Source organism: Notolabrus celidotus, chromosome 1, assembly GCF_009762535.1.
Source record: "Notolabrus celidotus isolate fNotCel1 chromosome 1, fNotCel1.pri, whole genome shotgun sequence".
Lineage (NCBI taxonomy): Eukaryota > Metazoa > Chordata > Actinopteri > Labriformes > Labridae > Notolabrus > Notolabrus celidotus.
In genome coordinates, this window is record NC_048272.1 from 5413948 (window position 1) to 5434690 (window position 20743).

Genomic DNA, 20743 nt, shown 5'->3' on the forward strand with positions numbered 1-20743 from the left:
CAAGAACAGTTTCTTCCCCCAGGCTGTCACTCTGATGAACACTAAACCATAACAGTGTCATACCTGTCAGATAAATACTCTCTGCAAATATACATGTAAATATACAATGCAACAATTCTCCAAGCAGAATTCCATATTTCTATTTTTTGTATTATTTAACTACTATTTTTTTTTAATGTAAAAACTACCTCTGCAACTCACCACTGCACTTTTATCATATTATTTTAGTCTGTACATATTAGTCATGCCTATTTGTTGTTCTTTTGTATTTATAGCTGATGTTATTGTTATTATTATTATTTTATTCTTATTTGTATGCCTTATTCTTATGCCTTGTACAAAGAGAGCACAGTTTACCTAAGTCAAACTCCTTGTGTGTTCAAGCATACCTGGCCAATAAAGCTGATTCTGATTCTGATTCTGATCTGTCACTTTCTAATTCTTGCAGCTTACAGAGTCTCCAGGCACCAATTTTGAAACAGCAAGCTTCCCCCCGAGAGTTCGTCACTAACATATACTACATCAAGTCTGTTACCTAGGATTTGCATGAGTGCAGCATGGAAATATATTTAGTTTGATGTAACTGTAACCTGTTTGTGTAGAGACTTCCGAATAGGCGGTTAATGATTCAGCTACAAGGAAGGTTGATGCACCTGCAACAGTTCATGTCTGCTGAGGCTGAAATTGAAAACAAGCACTTCACTTCAGTTCGGTTATCTGCTTTTTTTGTGAAGCACTGCCTCTCGGTGCAGTCGATTACACATGAAAACTACACTTTTAACAGTGTCGGTGTCTAAAATGAAGCCACATGTGATTAGATGTTTCTGTGTTTTACGTCTTAAGTGCATACTTTGCAACTGCCTTCCAATCTAAGCACAAAACACATGAAACTTCAGTATACAGATCCAGGCTGCCACAGTCTGCATCCGCAATCTCACTGTTCCACAGCAAATAGAAACTGTTGACATACTCGCTATCCTGCCTGATTTTTTTTTTGTGATGCAATTGAATGCATCACAAGCTCAGCTCATTAAGCGTTGAGTATTAGAATAAACATTATTAAAAGGGAGCAAACATTTTTTCGTTAGAGAAAGGAAGAGAGGATAGTGAAGTGAACAAGTTGTGCACGCAACTTTACCTTGGTTGTGATAAACGCTGGTGTTTAAGCTCTTTCTGCACCGGCTAAGACAGCATGACTGCGGCTTGTCCCCTTCCACCGAGTCGAGGGCGAGATCCAGCCGTCAGCGACCCCGTTAATCCAGTTTATTTCTTTGAGTTTTGACAGCTGTATCACCTTTCTGCGCCTGAGGGAGCTGCTGGGCTGCGTTCACTGAGGCAGGCGGCACACTGGCTGAGCTGCTTGGCTCACTGCCACTTCTTCTTCTTCTTTTTCTCCTACTCCTTCTTCTTCTTCTTCTTCTTCTTCTTCTCAGGCGGCTGTAGTGATGATAGCTGGGAAATGGTGTCCATGTGGTCACTTCCCTGTACTGGGGAATGGGAAAATCTATATTTCCCCCTGCGCGGAGATTTTTCACAGTAAAAGACAAACATTCTTTTGTCTAACTAAATTACCAAACAGCACCCTCTTGTTTTTAAAAAGTGAAATATTTTTCTTGCAAAGTATTTGTTTGCAGTATAACATATATAATGAGATTAAAACCACTCTTAGTTACTTAAAAAATGAAGTATTTATGTATTTTAAGCCTAAAATGAATGCGCCACTATTCCGGGCACGAAGGAGTTAAAATTTGTTACAGCGCAACCAGCTGACTGACCACGTGACTTTGCGGAAGCGAAAGTAACAATAACATGAGCAGATTCTTCTGACCCGTGGCGTGCAAAATGGTGCACAGTCTGGCGTTTCTTCTCGTCTTTGGTTGTCTTTGTTTGTCAAAAACTGCAGCCGAAGAGTCAGCAGCGGACTGCGGCTGTAACAAGCTGAAAAGAGCCGCTGCTGAGGAGCCGGCGGAGGAGAGGACCGAGTCTCCGGCTCAGAAGTACTCCAGAGGCGCCAACCAGAGGCTGTCAGAGGCTCAGGGAGATGAGAAGAAAAGTGAAAGAGGGGTGAATATGTCACTGCTAACTACACTTTTCACAATTTATTTTGATAGGTGGGGGAGGAAGGTAAACTATTGAACAGACCTAAAGAAAAAAAAGTATATACTCATACTCTTAGATTGCAATATACAACAGGCTACAAAGGATGACGATGACCACATCCTCTGTTGCCAATTGTATACATCAGATAAAGTAATAATGATTTTCTATTATGCATAATAACATGTTTTTATGACGTTTTAATGATGAATGTTTTTATTATCTGTAAGGTGACCTTGGGTGATCTGAAAGGCGCCCAAAATAAAATGTATTATTATTATTATTATTATTATTATTATTATTATTATTATTATAAGGTATGATCTTATATTACCTGATACTGTAACTTCGTTTACTTGAGGAGTTCCTTGTTTTATTTTAGTCTGAAAGCAGACTAATACACGTGTACTACAGTGATTCCCCTACAAAATGAAAATGAAAACTTCTCAGTTAATGTGCAGTTTTGCTCTGCAGATCATTTGTCCAGCTCTTCCTAAAGAGTCAAGAACAAAGGGAAGTTTAATAGAATGATAAGCCTGCACTTCCATGCAGGCCTCTCCTTTGAGAGTAATACTACATGTTTGTGGCATTTTGTTGGTGCTTGGTAGCCTATTTTTCAGACCTCCTTTTCTTTGCAAGTTCATGTGCTCCATCCTTCATTATCACAGGCAAGATTTCCCTAATGCTGGTGAAGTTGCCTGCGATTATTAGCTCAGGGCATGAAAGTAAAGTGTCTCCTACATCGTATCTACATTAGATGATGATTGAGATAGTTTTGCTTGCATAGAATAAAAAGTGGCCTCTCATACCTAGTGTCTTTTTCTCTAATATGATATGTTCAATCATTATAGTGTAATTTGACATATATTTGTACCTTTCTATTTCTTTTGACCTTCAACTATGTTAGTGGAGTCACCCACATTGATAACATTACTCAGAATAGATTCCATCCTTTTAAAAGACTCTTAATTCTTTTAAACCTTATTCAACCTGACAGATTCACTGTTTGCTAAAAGTGTATTTCTTACACACAGATGGTACTGCTTCAGGGAGGAGAGTTCCTGATGGGGACAAATGACGCAGGCGTCCCTGCTGATGGTGAGGGCCCTCAGAGGTTGGTGCACGTGGACCCTTTCTACATGGATGTCCATGAGGTTACTAACAGACAGTTTCAGAGCTTTGTTGAGGCTAGAAACCACGTCACTCAGGTATGCATACTTCCTAAATGTAAAATACTGCAGCTTCACATTAAAATGAAATCTCCATACTACAAAAACTGTTTGAACAATAATGTCTGTAGTTTGAAAATATTGTTATACTTCATTTGCTCAGCCCTCGGTAAGAACATTCCTGCCACAACTGTACATCTGTTCAGTATAACATTGTTATATCATGCATTTTGTTATTTGATTCATGCAAAATTTAGACAGAGCTCTTTCAGATTAAGACTTCACTTCAATATACTTTCTGTATACATTAAGGTTAAATGGATTAAAAAATAAAATGACTAAGCTGAATCTCTTGTATGCTTAACTTTGCTTTGCAGTAAACTTTAAATACATTCAATTTATTTAATTAGACTGGTTGAAATCCAATCTTTTGCAAAGGTTATGGAAATTTTGCTTGTTTAATGATGTCACCTTTCTCTGGCTTTTCCTCTTTGTAGGCAGAGGAATTTGGAGACTCGTTTGTATTTGAGGGACTTTTGAGTGATAGTGTCAAAAACCAAATCACTCAAGCAGTAAGTATGGATGTATGCATGATGTTTTTGAAGTTTTTTGGGGGGCTTTTCATGCCTTTATTGAGAGACATAGAATAGTGAATGGAGTAGGAAACTGAGGTCACAGAGTGGGAAATGATATGCAGCAAAGGACCACAGACTGGAATGGAACCTATGCTGTCCTCTTCGTGCACTAAAGCCTCTGCTTATTGGATGATTGCTTCATTTAATAACTAAGCTGAGCTGGCTGGATAGTTTGTTCAATACCAGCCCTGCTTGAAGCATGCGTAATGCCAGATCTTATTAATTAATATAGATAACAAATTTTGTGGAAAAACGTCTGACTGCTGCTTCTAATGACAACCATAAATATCTAAAATGCTATGCTATATAATATTCACTGACTGGACTTCTACTACAGAGCCATGTGGTTGCAGTATGTGCAGACTGTGGTTTGGCATTGTCTTGCTTTAATATGCAAGGTGGTCAATAAATAGGCATTGTCTAGATGGCAGCATTTTCTGCTCAAAACCTGTATATATTGTTCAGCTTTAATGTTGCTCTGGTATAATGGTGATGTGTAAGCTACCTATTCCATGGGCACTTATGCATCCACATACCATTGAACTGTGTGCTGATAATAAGCCAGGTGGGCCCTGACCTCTTTAGAATAGAGGACGCTGCATCCATGATTTCCAAAAAGAATATCAGATTTTGATTTGTTAGACCACAGGACAGTTTTCCATTTCACCTCAGTCAATCTTAAATGGGCTCGGCCCAGAGGTTCTGGATCACGTTTATACATGGTTTCCTCTTTGCATTGTACAAACATAACCTGCATTTTTTGATGCTGCAACAAACTGTGTTCACAGAGGTGTTTTTGAGCCCATTCAGTGATTTCCACAACAGAGTCTTGTCTGTTTTTGATGCTGTGACTTAAAGATCATGGCCATTCAGTCAGAATGGATTTTTACCCTTTTACAGAGTCCCTTTAGTACAGAGATTTCTCCAGATTCTCTCCATATTATCTTTTAATGACACTTGGAAAATATGAAAATATGGTAGTGTATTCAGAAAACAAGGAGAAAGACAATGTTTCTGTTTTCTTTGAAATAACAATATAAAGAACATTTCAAATTTTCCATATTTGGTCTTATGTCATAATACTTTGGTGTTCTTCCAACCATGATGTACTTGAACATCTTTCAAGCAGTATATGTGCAACAAGCCTCAAATCTTCAAAGTACCAGCCTTGGGTTGCACTTATTTTGGCTTTAGACTCTTGTAATTTAAGAGTCTTGAGAAAGTTCACAGATTGGTTGTAAGAGGCCTGAGCACAGCAGGCCTCCTTCAGACGAAAGCCAGACGGCAGGGAATTTGCTGCTTCATCTCAGCTGTCATGTGCAGCCTGATCATACGGCTGAGAAAGTGCTTTGTACCAATTAGTACTGCAACACCAGAGAACATCAGTACCAATGCAATTCTGTACAAAATGATAACGATTACAAAAAGAAACATGCTGAAGATTGTGCATAAAAATGAAACAAAGAGTACAACAGAGGCATTATAATAATCAGTAACAGCTAGTTCCATCACTTTTTTATTAGGTAGCTGCTGCCCCCTGGTGGTTGCTTGTCAAAGGGGCGGACTGGAAGCACCCAGAAGGTCCAGACTCGACATCAGCAGACAGGTGAAGAGATGTTCTTCTGCTTTGTTTCTAAGAATATTCTCTCGGTTAGTTCAAATGTAATATAAAATTAACTCTACACTTCAGTGTGTATCTTAAGGACCACTTCTTTGCCCTTTATACTGACCATGAACACAACTGAAATGGAAGTGATGGGTGATAAAATGCATAGACCATGTCCTCAGTGTTAAACAATATAAACTTAAATCAAGTGTAAGGTTTCAGCGCTGCACTGCTATAATGGTAGGATGAGATCTCAACTTGCAAGCAGCAACAAAAGGTATGAAAAAACAGGGTTTAAGACAGCCTTGCTATATATGAACCTAACTTTGAATTTGAATTAAAAAGATAAATTGTTATCCGTCTTTTTTCTGTGCATGTAACAAAATATGCTAATGAAATAGTTTCAAAGCAAATAATTAAAACCCACTATCCGTAGGCTGGACCATCCTGTTCTCCATGTGTCTTGGAATGATGCTGTCGAATACTGCTCCTGGGCCAACAAGAGGCTTCCTACAGAGGCAGAGTGGGAGTACGCTTGCAGGGGAGGCCTCAAAGACCGGTAAGTTATGTGCTGAACACGTGGTCATGAAGTATTCCAATGTGCCAGTGGGCTTCACACAATGTGTCCCATTCTGATTCCTTGATTTTCTTTCTCAATGTGTAGACTTTACCCCTGGGGAAACGAGTTGTACCCAAGAGGAGAACACTATGCCAACCTCTGGCAGGGAGAATTCCCCAACCATAACTCTGGAGAGGATGGATACGTCAAAACCTCACCAGTAAGACTCAGGCAGAAAGATGTGGAATAGCTTTAGTTATCAATGTGTTAAAGACCTAACATATCCCCATGCAGGATAGGGAGGAGGATATGTGCTCATGAGCCATTAATACAAATCTGGAAACTGAATTATAATTTATCCCCAGTCTATAGAATCTGCAGGAAATGAAATGTGCCTGAGATAAGAGCTCGCCTCATAAGTTGATAAAGTCACACCAGCAGCTTCCCGATATCAGATGAATAATAATAAGATAATAATAACTCCATCTTTTTCCTACAGCGGGGGAATTAAACACCCAATTTAAAATTATCAATCATGAAAGTATGCATCAGTTTTTTTTTTAAAGTATGAAGCTAAGGGAAGTAGATTATTGTGATCCCACTTGCTGAAATCACTATGTCTTAATGCTTTGATGTATCTCCAGTTCCCCTAGAAGAAACATTAATATCTAATAAAAAAAACAGCATCAATGTGACAGTGTTCTCTCCTGCAGGCGATGACCTTTCCTGCAAATGGTTTTGGTCTGTATGACATGGTCGGTAATGCATGGGAATGGACCGCAGACTGGTGGACTGTGATTCACACCACAGACCGTCAACAAAACCCTGTAAGAACACATGACGGCTACAATTTTAACATTTCCAGGTTTAGTTTTTGGTTTGAAGTTTCATCATTCTTTCTTTATTTCAGACGGGTCCTACATCAGGTACAGACAAAGTGAAAAAGGGAGGGTCGTACATGTGCCACAAGGTAACAGAGACGGCTATTTACTGTATGTTAGAACACTTTTATGGTTTCTGTCTTGTTTAGATTTCATCAAAAGATCAAGTTCATCTGCTTGTTATTAGCACATGAAATTTGGTACACCAGCATGAATATCTACTGACTTATTTCATCTATTAAAGTATGTTTGTGTTGAGAAGATTATTGCTCCCGTTTTAGATAATATACCAAGCTGGAAACAGACATGCCTGATGAATTTGTGACAAACATGCTTGGAAAAGTTTTAGCTTCTCTGAATGTTTACTCTATGATATTCTATCACAAAGAAGTTGACGACCATTGATTTATTGACGGTTAGTTTCCCTCTCTTCCTCTCCTCCAGTCTTACTGTTACAGATACAGATGTGCAGCCCGAAACCAGAACACGCCTGACAGCTCTACCTCTAACGTTGGATTTCGTTGTGCCTCTAATGCCCAAAAGTGACTTGAGCTACTTCTCTGAAACACTGGCTGTCTGAGTGCTGTCTTATAAAAGACACTGTGAAGAGTTCTTAACTGATTATGAAACAGTGTCTAATGTCTTACACTGATTCATCGCCATGACCCACATAGTAAAATGAGATTATCAACAAAATGATGGTTACTTCCTTGGTTGGATTTTCCAGAGAGAAAGCTGCTTGATAACCAACACATAACCTGAAGGGGCTTTATTAAGTGATATGCAGGTAAAGTTTGGCATGGAGAAGTAAGTTAGCAGCAAGTGAAGGTTTTTTTTGTTTTTTTTTATGGAGGAAGGAGCACTTCATGGACTCAAAAAAGGTGAAAGCTTGAGGTGCTCTTTCAAGGCACTCTGTCGAACGGTTAAAATGCCTTCATTTTCATGGCATGGTCATGTTGACCTTAAAAACACACTTCTACCCATTTCAACATTCAGCTTTTTCCTTTAGATAAAGAGAATAAATATTTTACAATATATTTTGGACGTTTTAGTTTTTTACAAAGAAACTCTTCAACCAGGGCTTTGCTCAGTTAAAGAGCAAACTTGTTCTGAGCAGGATTTAATGTTTGTCAGCATGTGAATGTTTCACTTCTCTTTGAGGACGAAAGAGTCAAACAGTTAATGCAACATAAATGCTCCTCGCTGTGCCTGTACGATTACATATACAGAAGGCTGGTCTGAAATGAAAAATATCTAACTGTCTGGCAGATGTGTGGACTTTTATAAATTTGTGTATTTCTGATATTTTATAAGCCATAAAGAGAGATAATTGGTTTTGTAAAAATTGCTAAAATTTGTGGTGAGAAAGTCCATATGAAGTTTCTGAGCTGCTGCTTTCAGAATAGCTGTAGAATAATTTTTATATCTGTAATAAATGGAATACTTAACATTCCTGTCTGTCTTCATTGACATGTAATGTAAGCTAATGTGTAATGATGGATTTTTTGTTTTTGTTACTTTGTGTTAAACTTCTGTTGTCCAAGATAACTCAAATTGTATATTGGGTCTTGATCAAATAAAGCCAAACTGGACCCTTTTTGTCATAATGTGGTTTAGATTTTTATCTGCCAAATATACTGCAGTCTTAAATGAAATCAACGTATGCTAAACCTCAATGTGGCGCCGTTTTATTTCTGAGTTTTATCAAAACCCTAACATAGATCGGGGTGTTGGCCACCTCCAGCAGAGGGCAGCACATGCTCAACTATCTATCTATCTATCTATCTATCTATCTATCTATCTATCTATCTATCTATCTATCTATCTATCTATCTATCTGTCTGTCTGTCTGTCTGGCTGGCTGGCTGGCTGGCTGCCTGCCTGCCTGCATGCCTGCCTGTATGTCTGTATGTCTGTATGTACGCATATCTGGCTGCCCTAACAGTCAGTCAAATGCATGAACTCGTTTGAAAAGTTAAGCTGACACAGTATAAGCTCTGCCTGTGACGAGCAGTCTGGGCTGTGACAGTGAAAAGCTGATTCAGGCAGTTTTGGACTGAGCATGGCTTAAGTTCTTCTAAGACACAAGATTAAGAATCCAAATGAAACCAACTGCATGTTTTCCCAGGGAATGAGCGTGCCTGTCAAAACTGAAAGGATATTAATACCTCTAAGACTGGGAGATTGGGAGGATTGAAAAAAAAAAACACACCAAGTTTCTGCAAAAAGGCCAAAAAATTATTTATTTTAACTTCTTCAGTAGGCTTTACATATTGCATGTGAAAATAATAAACTAAGAAATCAGGAAAAAAAAGGTCTAGCAAAATAAGCAAGTGAACAGGGAAAGGGTCAAAAGGGATACTAGTGCACTGTAGTTAAAGTAAAACAAACTCAAAACTTTTAAAACATTTGTATTTCTAGCATTAATATCACAGTATAAGCAAACTAAAATCCTATCTTCTTGCAAATCAAAAGATATTTTAAAGGTATAGTTGATACAACATTACTGCACAATGCTAACATTCAGTTGACAGTTTAACAAGTCTAAACCCTGCTGTCAGCTTTAAATTGAAGTTCAGACAAACTCCATTACCTATCAGTGCACAACAGATTACCTGTTTTACGAAACAGTCAAAGAAACACTGATTTCTACTAATGCTGCAAGAGGACCATCGGCCCCTGCTGCTGTATGTTTAACTCAAAAGAAAGTGAGTCAGAAATGCACCACAGAAACAAAAGCTTAGCAACTAAGACAACCTGCAGGCTAAATACAGCTGCCATCTTTGAGAGTCCAAAACAATGTAAGAGATAGAAAGAATCAAACAAAGGCGATACGCTATACTAAAAAAATCGTGTCCTTGATCACTCTGCCTCATATTAGCAAAGCTGAGAATACAAAAAACATTTGCAACTTTATCCAACTTTTGCATCAAAATAGCAAAAGTGTGTCTTTTTGTGCTGCTGCAGAGGCAGCCAGGCCTCCTTACTCAACTCTCACCACATGTAATAACTACGTGTGGTGTCAACAGGAGAGGGCTTCCCCTCTGTGCTGCCATCTTTGTCCTTCTCACCTTCAGCCTCCCACAGGTTGATGAGTGGAGGGTACAGCTCATTCAGGGGGATGGAGGAAGTCTTCAGCATGTATTTCTTCAGAGAGTGGTGGTAGTTTTTTCTCTTCCATCTGCGGGCCATGTAGACGCCCACAGTACCCAGACTTAGAAAGGCTAGCATTGTTGCCATGACAGCCAGCACAGCAGCGCTTGGATGCTGGTCTGAGAGGTCCAAGGCAAAGGTGGAGCCACGAGTTGTGACGTTGACGCAGGATTTGTGTGTCTGCAGGTGGACGTTGGAGACTGTGAGGCACACCTCATACTCTGTGGCAGGTTGAAGGTGCGTCAGGTTGTACTCATGAACATCTACAGGGACACGAGCTGTGTAGGTGATGTGTGGGTTGTCAATCTTCATGGTGGCAGAGGCCCACTTCAGGTCGGAGGACATGACATTAGAATTGACTTTCCAGGAGACCAGGATGGAGTGAGACTCTGTCTGCTTGACGTATATCTTCATCACCTGTGCGCTGTCAAGAAGGGTTCCATTAACGCGGATGGTGGCAACCCTTGTGTCAGCCCCTTCTGTGTTCTGTGCTACACAGGTGTAACGACCAGAATCCTCCACTTGCACATGATTCAGCCGCAGGGTTCCCTCACTGCTCAAGTGGTGCCGCTCTGACACAGTGTCGACTGTGATTTTGGACCCAAGTGGAGTCACCCAGTAGATCTCAGGCTCTGGCTCGGACATGGCTCTGCAGTCCAGACTGATGCTCATGCCAATTTCGAGGTTCAAGTGACTCAGGAAGGTGTTGTGAGATATGAGGGGGAGGCATTGTTCAGGGGAATCCAGCAGCCTAAGCTCTCGAACTCGCTGGCCTCTGAGCTCTGGTGGGGAGCTGCACATCATGGCCAAAGGCTCCATGAAGCGCACTGTGGTCTTGTTGGAACTCATCCACTGAATGACACAGTCACAGCGCAATGGATTGCTATGCAGACTGATCTCACGTAGATTAGGCAGCACCTCTACAGTGTGCTGGTAAAGGGCAGTGAGGGCGTTATTGTTAAGCATCAGGCTCTCTAAGGAGGGCATGTCCCTGAAGGCCAACCTGTGCACATATGACAGCTTAGGGTTGTTTGTGGCCTCCAGCTTTGTCAGTTCTGGTAGGTTGTCCATGGCATAGCGATCAATCGCCACCAACTCCATCATGTTGTTGATACCCAGCTCCTTTAGACGCAACATGTTCCGGAAATCTCCTTCCTGGATTTTGTGAACCGGGTTTTTGTTTAAATCCAAGAATTTCAGGTTGGGAACTTTCTGAAGGGCCAGTTGAGGGATTCTGACTAGTTTGTTGTCATAGAATGAAATACTTTCAAGGGTATCCAAACCAACAAAAGCATTTGCTGGAACATCGGTGAGGTCCATACCAGCCAGAACAAGACTCCTCAAGCTCCCTAGAGGCTTAAAATTCATGTCGAGGAGGCCGATCACTGGGTTCTCCCCGATCATCAGGATCTCCAGATTGGGTGTCTCTTCAAACCAGAGACTGTCAATGACATGGAGCTTGTTGGAGTTTAGATGAAGGCGCAGAAGGCTACGCAGGCCTGCAAATGCCTGAGCCGAGATAGAAGTGATCTGGTTGTGGTTGATGTAAAGCTCCTGGAGATTGGAGAGGTTTCCAAGGCAGTGGTCTGGCAGCTGGCTGATCTGGTTCTCCTCTAGATGTAGGGTGGTTAGATGCTTCATGCCTATGAGGCCAACAGCTTCTACTGTGCTGAAGTTATTCTGGGATAGGTCCAGCTCTGTCAAGTTGAACAGCGCTTCCAGCTCTCCACTGGTGTGAGAGATGGCATTACTCTGCAGCAGTAACACCTGCGTATCCACTGACAGATTGATAGGGATGTGCGTAAGCCTCAAGTCGTTGCAGTCCACTGTGGTTGCCTCTTTGTAGGTCGACTGGGGGGTGAACCAAGGGCGGATCTCGCAAACACACAAATGGGGACATTCTTTGCCATGTACGGGCAACAGAGAGGAAAGAAGCAATCCCATGCACAGCCAGAGTAGAGGAGGCCAGGGCTGTGAGGCGAGTGCCATGATGTCTGCTCTCTCTCTCTCTCTCTCTCTCTCTCTGCTCACACAAAGCTTAGACGAGAGGCAGGGTTCTGGGGAAGGGCCTGCAGGGAAGGTTCATGAGCATTAGTCTTCCTCGGTGCTTGGTAGGTGCTGTAGGCACTCTTCAGAGAGGTGATTTCTTATCCAGGAGAAAGTTATTTGCTGAAACCGGGACAGAAGATCATCTGGTCCAAACTTGACTCACTTCAAGTGTTTTTTCTCTGAGGTTTAAACCTAAAAACAGACAGAAACAAGGGAAAAGTTAAATCCAGCTAGATGAATACACAATATTATTTTTTATAATTTGCAAATAGTTATTAAAATTGATAACACAGCAAAGGAGTGAAGCTGACAAAATAAAAGGTGATAATAAGGGAGTCATATTTAGTTTCCTTGTAGGGGGGAACAAATGAGGAAAGTGGCAGTTTGCTGCAGTGCGACCATACGGATTTTCAAGAGACTACGTTGAAGTGTTTGACAAGGCAGAATGAATCTTTCAAATGTGTCTGGTTGCCCTGCTATCATGTCAACATGTATTCCAACCTTTTAATAAGCTTCCACACAGCAGGACACAATTTGAAAATAAAAAAAAGTTTTAAGAAAAAGCTGCTAAAAGTACATCGAGAAACCATACAAGCCAAAACTCTATATAACCTGTGTAAAATATTTCTTTATTGTTTCTTCTATCAAATCACAAGTTTTGTTTCATAACATGATGGATAGAAACTGTGGTGCTGCCAGAGATTTTCAGCCCCATGAAAAAATATTACATTGTGCCCCACCACTTCATTACCACCAATGTTAATATTTCTTTAGGGACTCTATTATTCAAGGGCCCTTAACGTCCCGACTTTCCTCCTTCATACAGGACCCCTGTACAGAAACCTGTGATGACAGCATGAAATGTATCTTAAAACACAACAGAGGAGTTAAGAGTGTTGCAGAATTTTGGTGAGGTTTGACCTGTATCTGTAAGTACTGTGGATAAAAAAAAGGTTGATCTAAAGTCTGCTTCCCTGATGTGTTTAGTATCTGTCTCTTCAGAGATTAACAACATGTTTTTTCTCTCTGTGCAGGGTAGATTATCTGCACACCAGCTTGGTATCAGTGATCCTCTTCAGTGAGTGAGTGAGTGAGTGTGGGGTGGGCCCAGTTGGCAGCTCTGGCTGTGAGCCCATTACACAACAGACTTAATAAACAGGGAGTATGTGCTCTTCACTGTTAATCACTCCCTACTTATGATACAGGCCCACGGGATGCAGTGGTACACATTTTTTAAGAGCAAGCACTGTGGCAGTTCGATGCTGTGAGAAGTCAATAATTGATCTGAGACAAGGAGAGATAGATAGGAGCAGATTGATGTGCTGCACAGCCACATGAACTGTGGCGTTTTATGCTTTTGCTGTGATTTGTAAGTTTCATCATACCAACTCTTAGAAGCATCTACAGGAATGGCAAATTAGGAGATGACATAATGAGCAATGGTAATGGATAGTCATCCATTTATTTGAAAGAAACACATCCCCAAATTATACAGAATTTATAACCAGGACTACTTCCATTTAACAATGATTCTGTAAAAATTGAACTGACAAACTTTTCTCGATCTGCTCTGACTCCATAATTTGTGTTCACAAGCATTTGTTTGTGTTTATAAGTGACTGTTTGTATGGGGTTGAAGTGGCAAGCATTCAACAACCAATGAAACAAAACAAAAAAAGCTTCAATAACAGTTTAAATCATCAAGAGGGACAGAAAGAGCAACTCTTGGCTTTCTCTCTCTCAATAAAAGTGAGCACCACAGTGTCAGCTTCTAGTGTGACTCACAGTCATAAAAAAATGCACATTTATCCTCATAAATAAACTGAGGCTGAACGTTCAGTCTGCATATTTGTGTATATCTGTGTGTGTGTGTGTGTGTGTGTGTGTGTGTGTGTGTGTGTGTGTGTGTGTGTGTGTGTGTGTGTGTGTGTGTGTGTGTGTACAACAGGGAAGGATTATTTTGTTTTACATCAAAACTGACAAGTTTCCCCAATATTAACATAAACCAGACACAGATTGTTTTCGCTCTCCTTTCATGTGCTGTCAGTTCATGCCCTGCACTGTTAAACTATTTTACAGTTTTTCCTCCCATTTGCATAAACAAAACGCAAAGTATAAATAGCAGTTCTACAATACCAAATGGAACAACATGCAGAAAAAACAAGATGATGAGATGTTTCTAAAAATAAAAAATAAACTGTCTGAGAGTGTCACTGCAAGGTAAAAGCAGCTTTTGTCATGCTCACTGAGAAGAAGGAAGTCAAAACAGCTTAAGACAGATAAATAAAGCATCACAGATTGAATGAGTTTGTTTCTCCTGGAGTAAGAACACAATAGATGCGGTGCTTCAGGTGGCTTGCTTCTTCACTGACCTGGTCACACTCAGACTTATCCAATTCCCTTAGTGTGACCAAATTGTGGCGACATGGTCCTCCATCATGTCTTGCCTCTACTATGTTTGACTGCTACACATGTGGCCCCTCTTCCTCCCTTTAATCATCCAAAATTTGGATTCTAAAAATAAACAAATAAATGAATAAAATCAGATCAAATCTCATTTCAGTTAAGCTGCTCTCCTCTTAATAAGCTATGCTGTGGTGAACAGAGATTGGCTTGGTTACTTGGTATATTCTCCTGTCTCTGTCTTTCTCCATGCTCAGGTTTAAAATCGGAAGAGGCAGGCAGAGTAATCACTAATTTCATGCTGAGGCCGTAAAACTCAGACACCTGGCACCAGGTTTCTGGCAGACTGGCAGCGCTGTGGGGGTCAGCATCCGTTCCCACCTATCTCTAACAGTGCGTACGCGTTGACCTTACTGACCCAAGGAAGGTCTGCTGAGCACATATGCTCTTTTTCAATGATGGCCTGCTTCATTATCACTGCAGTGCAGAGATCAACTTACAGGTACAACTGCACCCAGAGATGAGCATTTTTTAGCACAGACCCGCTTCTTTGATGGTTGGAGTTACACATTTTGCTCTAGGACAACTTACAGTCAAGCTAGACTGGCAAGATTTTTGATCTCTGACTGGCTTCCCAACTTTCAACGCCAAGCTTACCTGGCCCCTCCTAGTCCAGAGCATCATTGTTATACAGCCTGCTGCTTTGCTTCCCTGTATGAGGCACTTTGAAACATGTGATCAGACACACTAAACCACACATAATTTACCTTGAGCAGCAAATAGCTTTCAAAACCTTTGAAGCTCAACCATTAATGCATTTTCTGCAAAGCAGCGATCATATATCTGAATCACCACACTTAGAAAAACAATCTCCATAATTTATAAATAATTCACCCTCTAACTTTGACATAGCAGTTAAAATGCTTACAAGTAGAAACCTGTTTTTATAAAGCATAAAGCATAGATATGTTTGGTTATACAGTTAGCACAAAAGAGTCCCAAACTGACACACTCATCATTATTGTTGGTGTGCACAGATTAAAACACAGTTGCCTTCAAGTTGTTATTTTTTCTTTTTACTTTTTTATCCAAGTCTTAGCTATTCACAGCCCTTGAATCTTACCCAGCTAATTTGTCTAATTTCTCGTTAAAACATCTCATTACACTTAAGATAAGCCACATTAACTTGGGGCAATGATAGCTCAGTCTGAGGGACATACATGGTTTGGTCACTGGTTCAAGTCTTGCTATGGACCAAAGTAAGGGAACTGAATAGGCGACCAGAGAGGTGCAAGTTCACTTCCTAGGCACTGCAGAGATGCCTTTGAACAGGACACCAAACCCCCAACTGCTCGGGGTGCCATGTGCCATGCCATGAGTTGCATGTGTGTAACAGTGTAAAAATTGGATTTCCCCTTGGGAATTTATATGACTTCTTCTTGACTTGACAAGCTCAGATTTACAATTTATTTTAATGTAGAAAAAGACATTCATTTGATATGTTTATTAAAAATAAGTGTAACATCTTGTTTCAAGAAACAGAGAAATTCAGCTTGCTACATTGTCAGCCAGTTTTACCCATCATGATTAATTAAGTCTGTTGGCTTGCCATATTTTGAAATAAGATTTATATCTGTTCATGTCATTATGGCTTACATTAAGAGTAATGATATATTTTGTCTAGAAATGATACAAATACACTCAGCAACATTTTTTTTTTGCAGTGTATGACTCATCTCTTAATACATGATAGGAACTATACCGAAGAAGGAGTGTAATCCTATAGAATCACATCAAGAGGGACTGAGGCTGTGCTGTACAGGGTCCCTTTGTTGGAATAGTACCTTTGTTCTCTGGGATGAGACACAGATTAAGATTGATTCTCTCATGGCCAAAGCAGAGCCTGCCGAGTTGTGTACCAGCACCTGTATCCTGATAATCTATTGCTAATCTCTTTTGCTAAAGCTGCAGAGAGCAATTCAACTGAATGTATCATAATTAAAAATGCATGCATACAGATGCATCTGCACCACATCTATCTCCAAACTGCCACAAAATATATGGTCTTACTCGACATGCATGCATACTCCCAGCACCAGAAGGAAACTGAAAAATCCCTCAACAGCCTGGCATTATCCAGCTGACTGTCTGAGCTGACGCCTCCAGCAGGAGGGATTTACTGTCTTTGCTCACTCAATCCTTATGAGGTTTTAATCTAAGCACACATTACAAATTAAACATACACACACACACACACACACACACACACACACCCACACACACACACACACACACACACACACACACACACACACACACACACACACATACACACACACACACACACACACACACATCCATGCATCTACAGTATTTAACTCAGTTATTTTAACTCAGTTTGCATATATCCTCAGAGCATCACAGACCCAGAGGATCAAAGCAATGCAGCGAGATGTGATTGTGGGACATAATGAGCTGTCTGCTTCATGCTCTGGCCTCATAAATGCATTTATGAGGACGGATCTCTGGACAACACCAGGAGCAATGAAAGTAATAGCTAAAGTAGTAGCTGAAGAAACACAGACCTGCAGTCAGTTGCAGAGAGCATTTCTCTGTCAATGTGTGAACTGTTAGCTCTTGTGCGTAGGCGGCACTGTTTGTTTTCTAGCAGAAGAAGTTAAAAATGACTCCTTGTTTTGCAGGACCTAGAATTAAGTCACTCTGGTAGGTTTTGAGAAATTCCCTTGAACTAGTTTTTACACTTTCTTCAAGTTCAGAGGTGTAGCTGCTAATAAACACCTCACCATGTGCCACTGGTGCAGCCAGGAGGAACCTCACTTGAGAGCACACTGCATCATTTTTCATAGGGCTCTGGGCTATGCCCCCCCTTCTACTCCTCAGGCCCTTTTTCACTGGGTGCAAAGTGTAAGCAGTTTCTCTGAACCAACAGCCGCAAAACAGACTCACAGACATGCCATCACCATGGCAACGACTATGCCACTTGCATGTCTGTTTCATAACCAAATGGGAAGACAGCTATTAGTGGCATGGAAAAGGTGACCACAACACACAACACCTTTGCAACAGGACTCTCTCATTTTCTTTTACAATAAAGCTACCGTTTTTTTTATTTAATCCAGAGTTTGAATCAAGAGCTATAATGCAGGGTTTGAAAGCTGTGGACTTCTTGCCTGATGTTTTCTCCATGGCCTTACTGGGCTGGCCTGCCTGAGAGATTTCCTGTTCCTGCTCCATTAGTATGCAAGCGTCTCACTCCACATCACACAGAGCTTTGGTGCAGCTGCTGATGGCAGAGGTGTGGAGCCGAGGAGGAGGAGAAGGATGCATGTCCACTTAGTCAAGGAGAAGAGAGGAAATAAAGAGGGAGAGGATTGGGAGCTCTGATTCTATTAGAAGGCCTCCAGAGGAGACTACTAAGCTGAAAATGCAACCAGGGGAAAGGTACAATGTGAAAATCTGAAAACAACATGTGGAATTAAGCTGTTTCCCAGACTCCATTAAGGTTGATTCATTTTTTTCTTTTCTCCCCTTTCTGCCCTTATCCTCCCCCTCCTCCCCTTCATCTCTCCTTACAGTTGCGTTGCTGGTGAAAAGCCAATTTGGTGTCACTGGAGAATCAATCAATCACTCTGACAGTGCCAAGGTCTCTAATCTCAGGGGATCCCTTTTATGAAACAACACACAGGTCAGGGAAGAGAAAGTTACGCAGTGAAAAATTGACCTCTAAACCAAAACAAATCATGCTGGTTTATCTTACATTTTTTGATCTGTTTTAAATTAACTTAAGTACAATAAGATTTCATTTTAAATCACTTGAAATTGTTTTCTTGAAGTGATGAGTTTTACATGTTTGACAAAAAGAATCAAAATCATCTGCATCCAGTCTTTCTAAAATATGTTTTTCATTCACTGCTAATAAAAACAAAGGATGAAGAAAACAGCTGACTCAGTGATCTTAGTGAAATCATTCAATACCCCCCCCTGTGCTTCCCTTTCCCCCTTCAGATCACGCACACAAAGGCTGAAGGTCAAGCTGTTGCACCCTTGTCTCCGCTGCATGCTATGGGAACCTCAGGACCAGCACATGCTCAAAAGTTGGACCCTATAACACACAAAGGCTTCCACCCCGAACACACGGGGACGTGTCTTTGTCTGGGTAAATTCTCACACTCGTCACTACCAGCTGAGGAGATACGTCACAGTGTATTGTGAAGGCTGGGGGAAGGAGCTACAACCCTTTAAACTCTCTCGTCATCGGCTCTTTGGGTAACATATGTATCAAATCTCTGCTTTGACTCCAAAGACAAAGAAAGCTTGTTCAGCTGTTAAATTAAAGATTCTACAGAACAACAAATTACTGAAATGCAACTTGCTTTACTTTTTCCTTATTAAAAGCATCTGATAAAAGTTCCTAAAGTCAGCTCTTTGTGATGGTATGATCTCAGTAACAGGTGCTGCTATAATGCAGCAGCTGAAACAACAGAGCCCACTTGACAAAGGTGACCCCAACAATACCACCACACTCTCCCTGCTGTCTCAAACTTCTTGGGCAGAAACCCTGGATAGTCCTTTCTTCTTCTCCACAGTACCTTCACTTCAGACATCTGTCAATTCCCTGACCCTTAGGCATGCAAATAGGCTGGATGGAGAACTGTGGGCACATCACTGCTGTTTCAGCTGATCCCTGCATTGTGAGTGATGCTGCAGTTTGTGTCAATGTTATACTCCATCGTTGGCTGAACCCTGTGTCACAGTGCAGTGAAATGTCAGGGCTGCAGGTTTAATAATGAGCCCCACAGAGAGTCACAAATCACACCAGTATTTAGCTTCTATGCTGAAAGTATAAAATTGATAATTGGAACTTGATAAAAGGTCTGTTATGAAAAGGTTGAATTATTTTTCTTTGTTTCCCTCAATCTGATCTTTGATTATTTTAAGGTCCATCTATAGCTGAAAGGACTCATAAAGATTATATAGTGTGAATAGTTTAAATGAAAAGCAGTATGTCCATGCTAATCTAGTTCTACTATGATACAGTTTATCAATAAGACTGCAGAGAAATGGCGAGGAGACGTCGATAAATATGAACAACTTTCAGGATCCATTATATATCCAAATCAAATCAAATCTTTGTTTGTGTTTTCAAGCTTTACAAACAATGTGTCCCCTATGCGTTAATAACACGCGCTGCACGAGGCCATGAGAGAGGTGCATTATTGTTTCATTTTTGTTGATCGATGCATTTCAGAAAATAAACAGGGGAAAAAAAAGAAAAGAAGAAAACACAAGAATGAAGACTTCGTCTTTGCGAGTTTATGAATCAAAATCGGACTAAAATGTTAATCTTTTACATAAAGCAATTTCAAGGAACTAATCAAGGCTTATAAAAACGATTCGTAGTAAAATCTCAGCACATGTATAAAATAAACAGATTGCTCTCACCTCTAAAGCGCCGTACCCTCCGTCCGCGAGGCTGCTGCAGGCTACTGTGTGTGACCCAGGCGGTATCCGCATCTCCAGGATGATACGTGAGAGGTTCAGGTTGTGTTAAGGAATATAGACAATCAGAGGATGAACAGGAGTAAATCACATCTGCAGGCGTAAAAAGAAAACCCCTGCTCTGATCTCCGGTGCTGCTGCAGGCACGCTGGTAGTCTACTTCAGCAGTGGAAACGCTGCAGCGGCGCACAGCGCACAGTGACGAGCAGCTGCCTGGCGCAGGTCAGCTGGACTGAAACGGCTCTGACTCCGACAAAACAAACAACCCTAACCATCTGTTCTGTCATCAACATGCACCATGGGAACCAATGTCCCACCCTGCCGGCCACGAGCTGGGAAGCGCAAGTGTAATGGTGTGTATGATGGAGGAGCCTGATGACAAGAGTGCAGAGGAGGTCTCATTGTTTTAGTGTTTGGCTGACTTCAGAAATTAGTTTCTGACCAACTGAAAGTACATTTACTCATGAATAGGTGAAAAAAAAGCTTGTTTAAAAGGATGGTTTTCAAAGACATAAGTGCCGCGGACCCAGAGTTGATTTACATTTAATGACTTGACAATTAATAATTCATGATCATTTAGAAATGTAATGGACTCTAAAGTGGATGTTCTGAATCCCCCTGCTCTCCCCTCTCTCCCTCCCTGACACTAATACAAACATTTTCACACACAG

The 20743-nt window shown here is 40.9% G+C and overlaps 3 protein-coding genes and 1 long non-coding RNA gene across 4 annotated transcripts in view; 2 read left to right on the forward strand and 2 right to left on the reverse strand.

Annotated features, from left to right (window-relative positions):
• LOC117810213 (inositol 1,4,5-trisphosphate receptor type 1-like) overlaps nucleotides 1-2025 on the reverse strand; it is an 83672-nt gene extending 81647 nt beyond the window's left edge. Inside the window, exon 1 of the mRNA XM_034679914.1 lies at nucleotides 1139-2025. The gene's annotated coding sequence lies outside the window, so the exon portion shown is untranslated. The remainder of the gene's footprint in view (nucleotides 1-1138) is intronic.
• On the forward strand, nucleotides 1721-8554 carry sumf1 (sulfatase modifying factor 1). Its single transcript, XM_034679938.1, has 9 exons — nucleotides 1721-2064; nucleotides 3132-3305; nucleotides 3764-3838; nucleotides 5425-5507; nucleotides 5944-6066; nucleotides 6172-6286; nucleotides 6780-6893; nucleotides 6977-7036; nucleotides 7392-8554. The coding sequence occupies exons 1-9, from the start codon at nucleotides 1843-1845 to the stop codon at nucleotides 7491-7493; spliced, it is 1068 nt and encodes a 355-aa protein (XP_034535829.1). The 5' UTR covers nucleotides 1721-1842; the 3' UTR covers nucleotides 7494-8554.
• Nucleotides 7795-20553, reverse strand: LOC117810222 (leucine-rich repeat neuronal protein 1-like). The gene is made up of 2 exons (XM_034679926.1): nucleotides 20016-20553; nucleotides 7795-12341 (listed from the first exon to the last, which is right to left on the reverse strand). Exon 2 carries the CDS (start codon nucleotides 12087-12089, stop codon nucleotides 9942-9944), a length of 2148 nt encoding a protein of 715 aa, XP_034535817.1. The 5' UTR covers nucleotides 12090-12341; nucleotides 20016-20553; the 3' UTR covers nucleotides 7795-9941.
• On the forward strand, nucleotides 17903-18880 carry LOC117810243. Its single transcript, XR_004630741.1, has 3 exons — nucleotides 17903-18014; nucleotides 18149-18258; nucleotides 18579-18880. It is a non-coding gene; the product is annotated as an uncharacterized LOC117810243 (long non-coding RNA).
• Nucleotides 20554-20743: the final 190 nt, after the last annotated feature.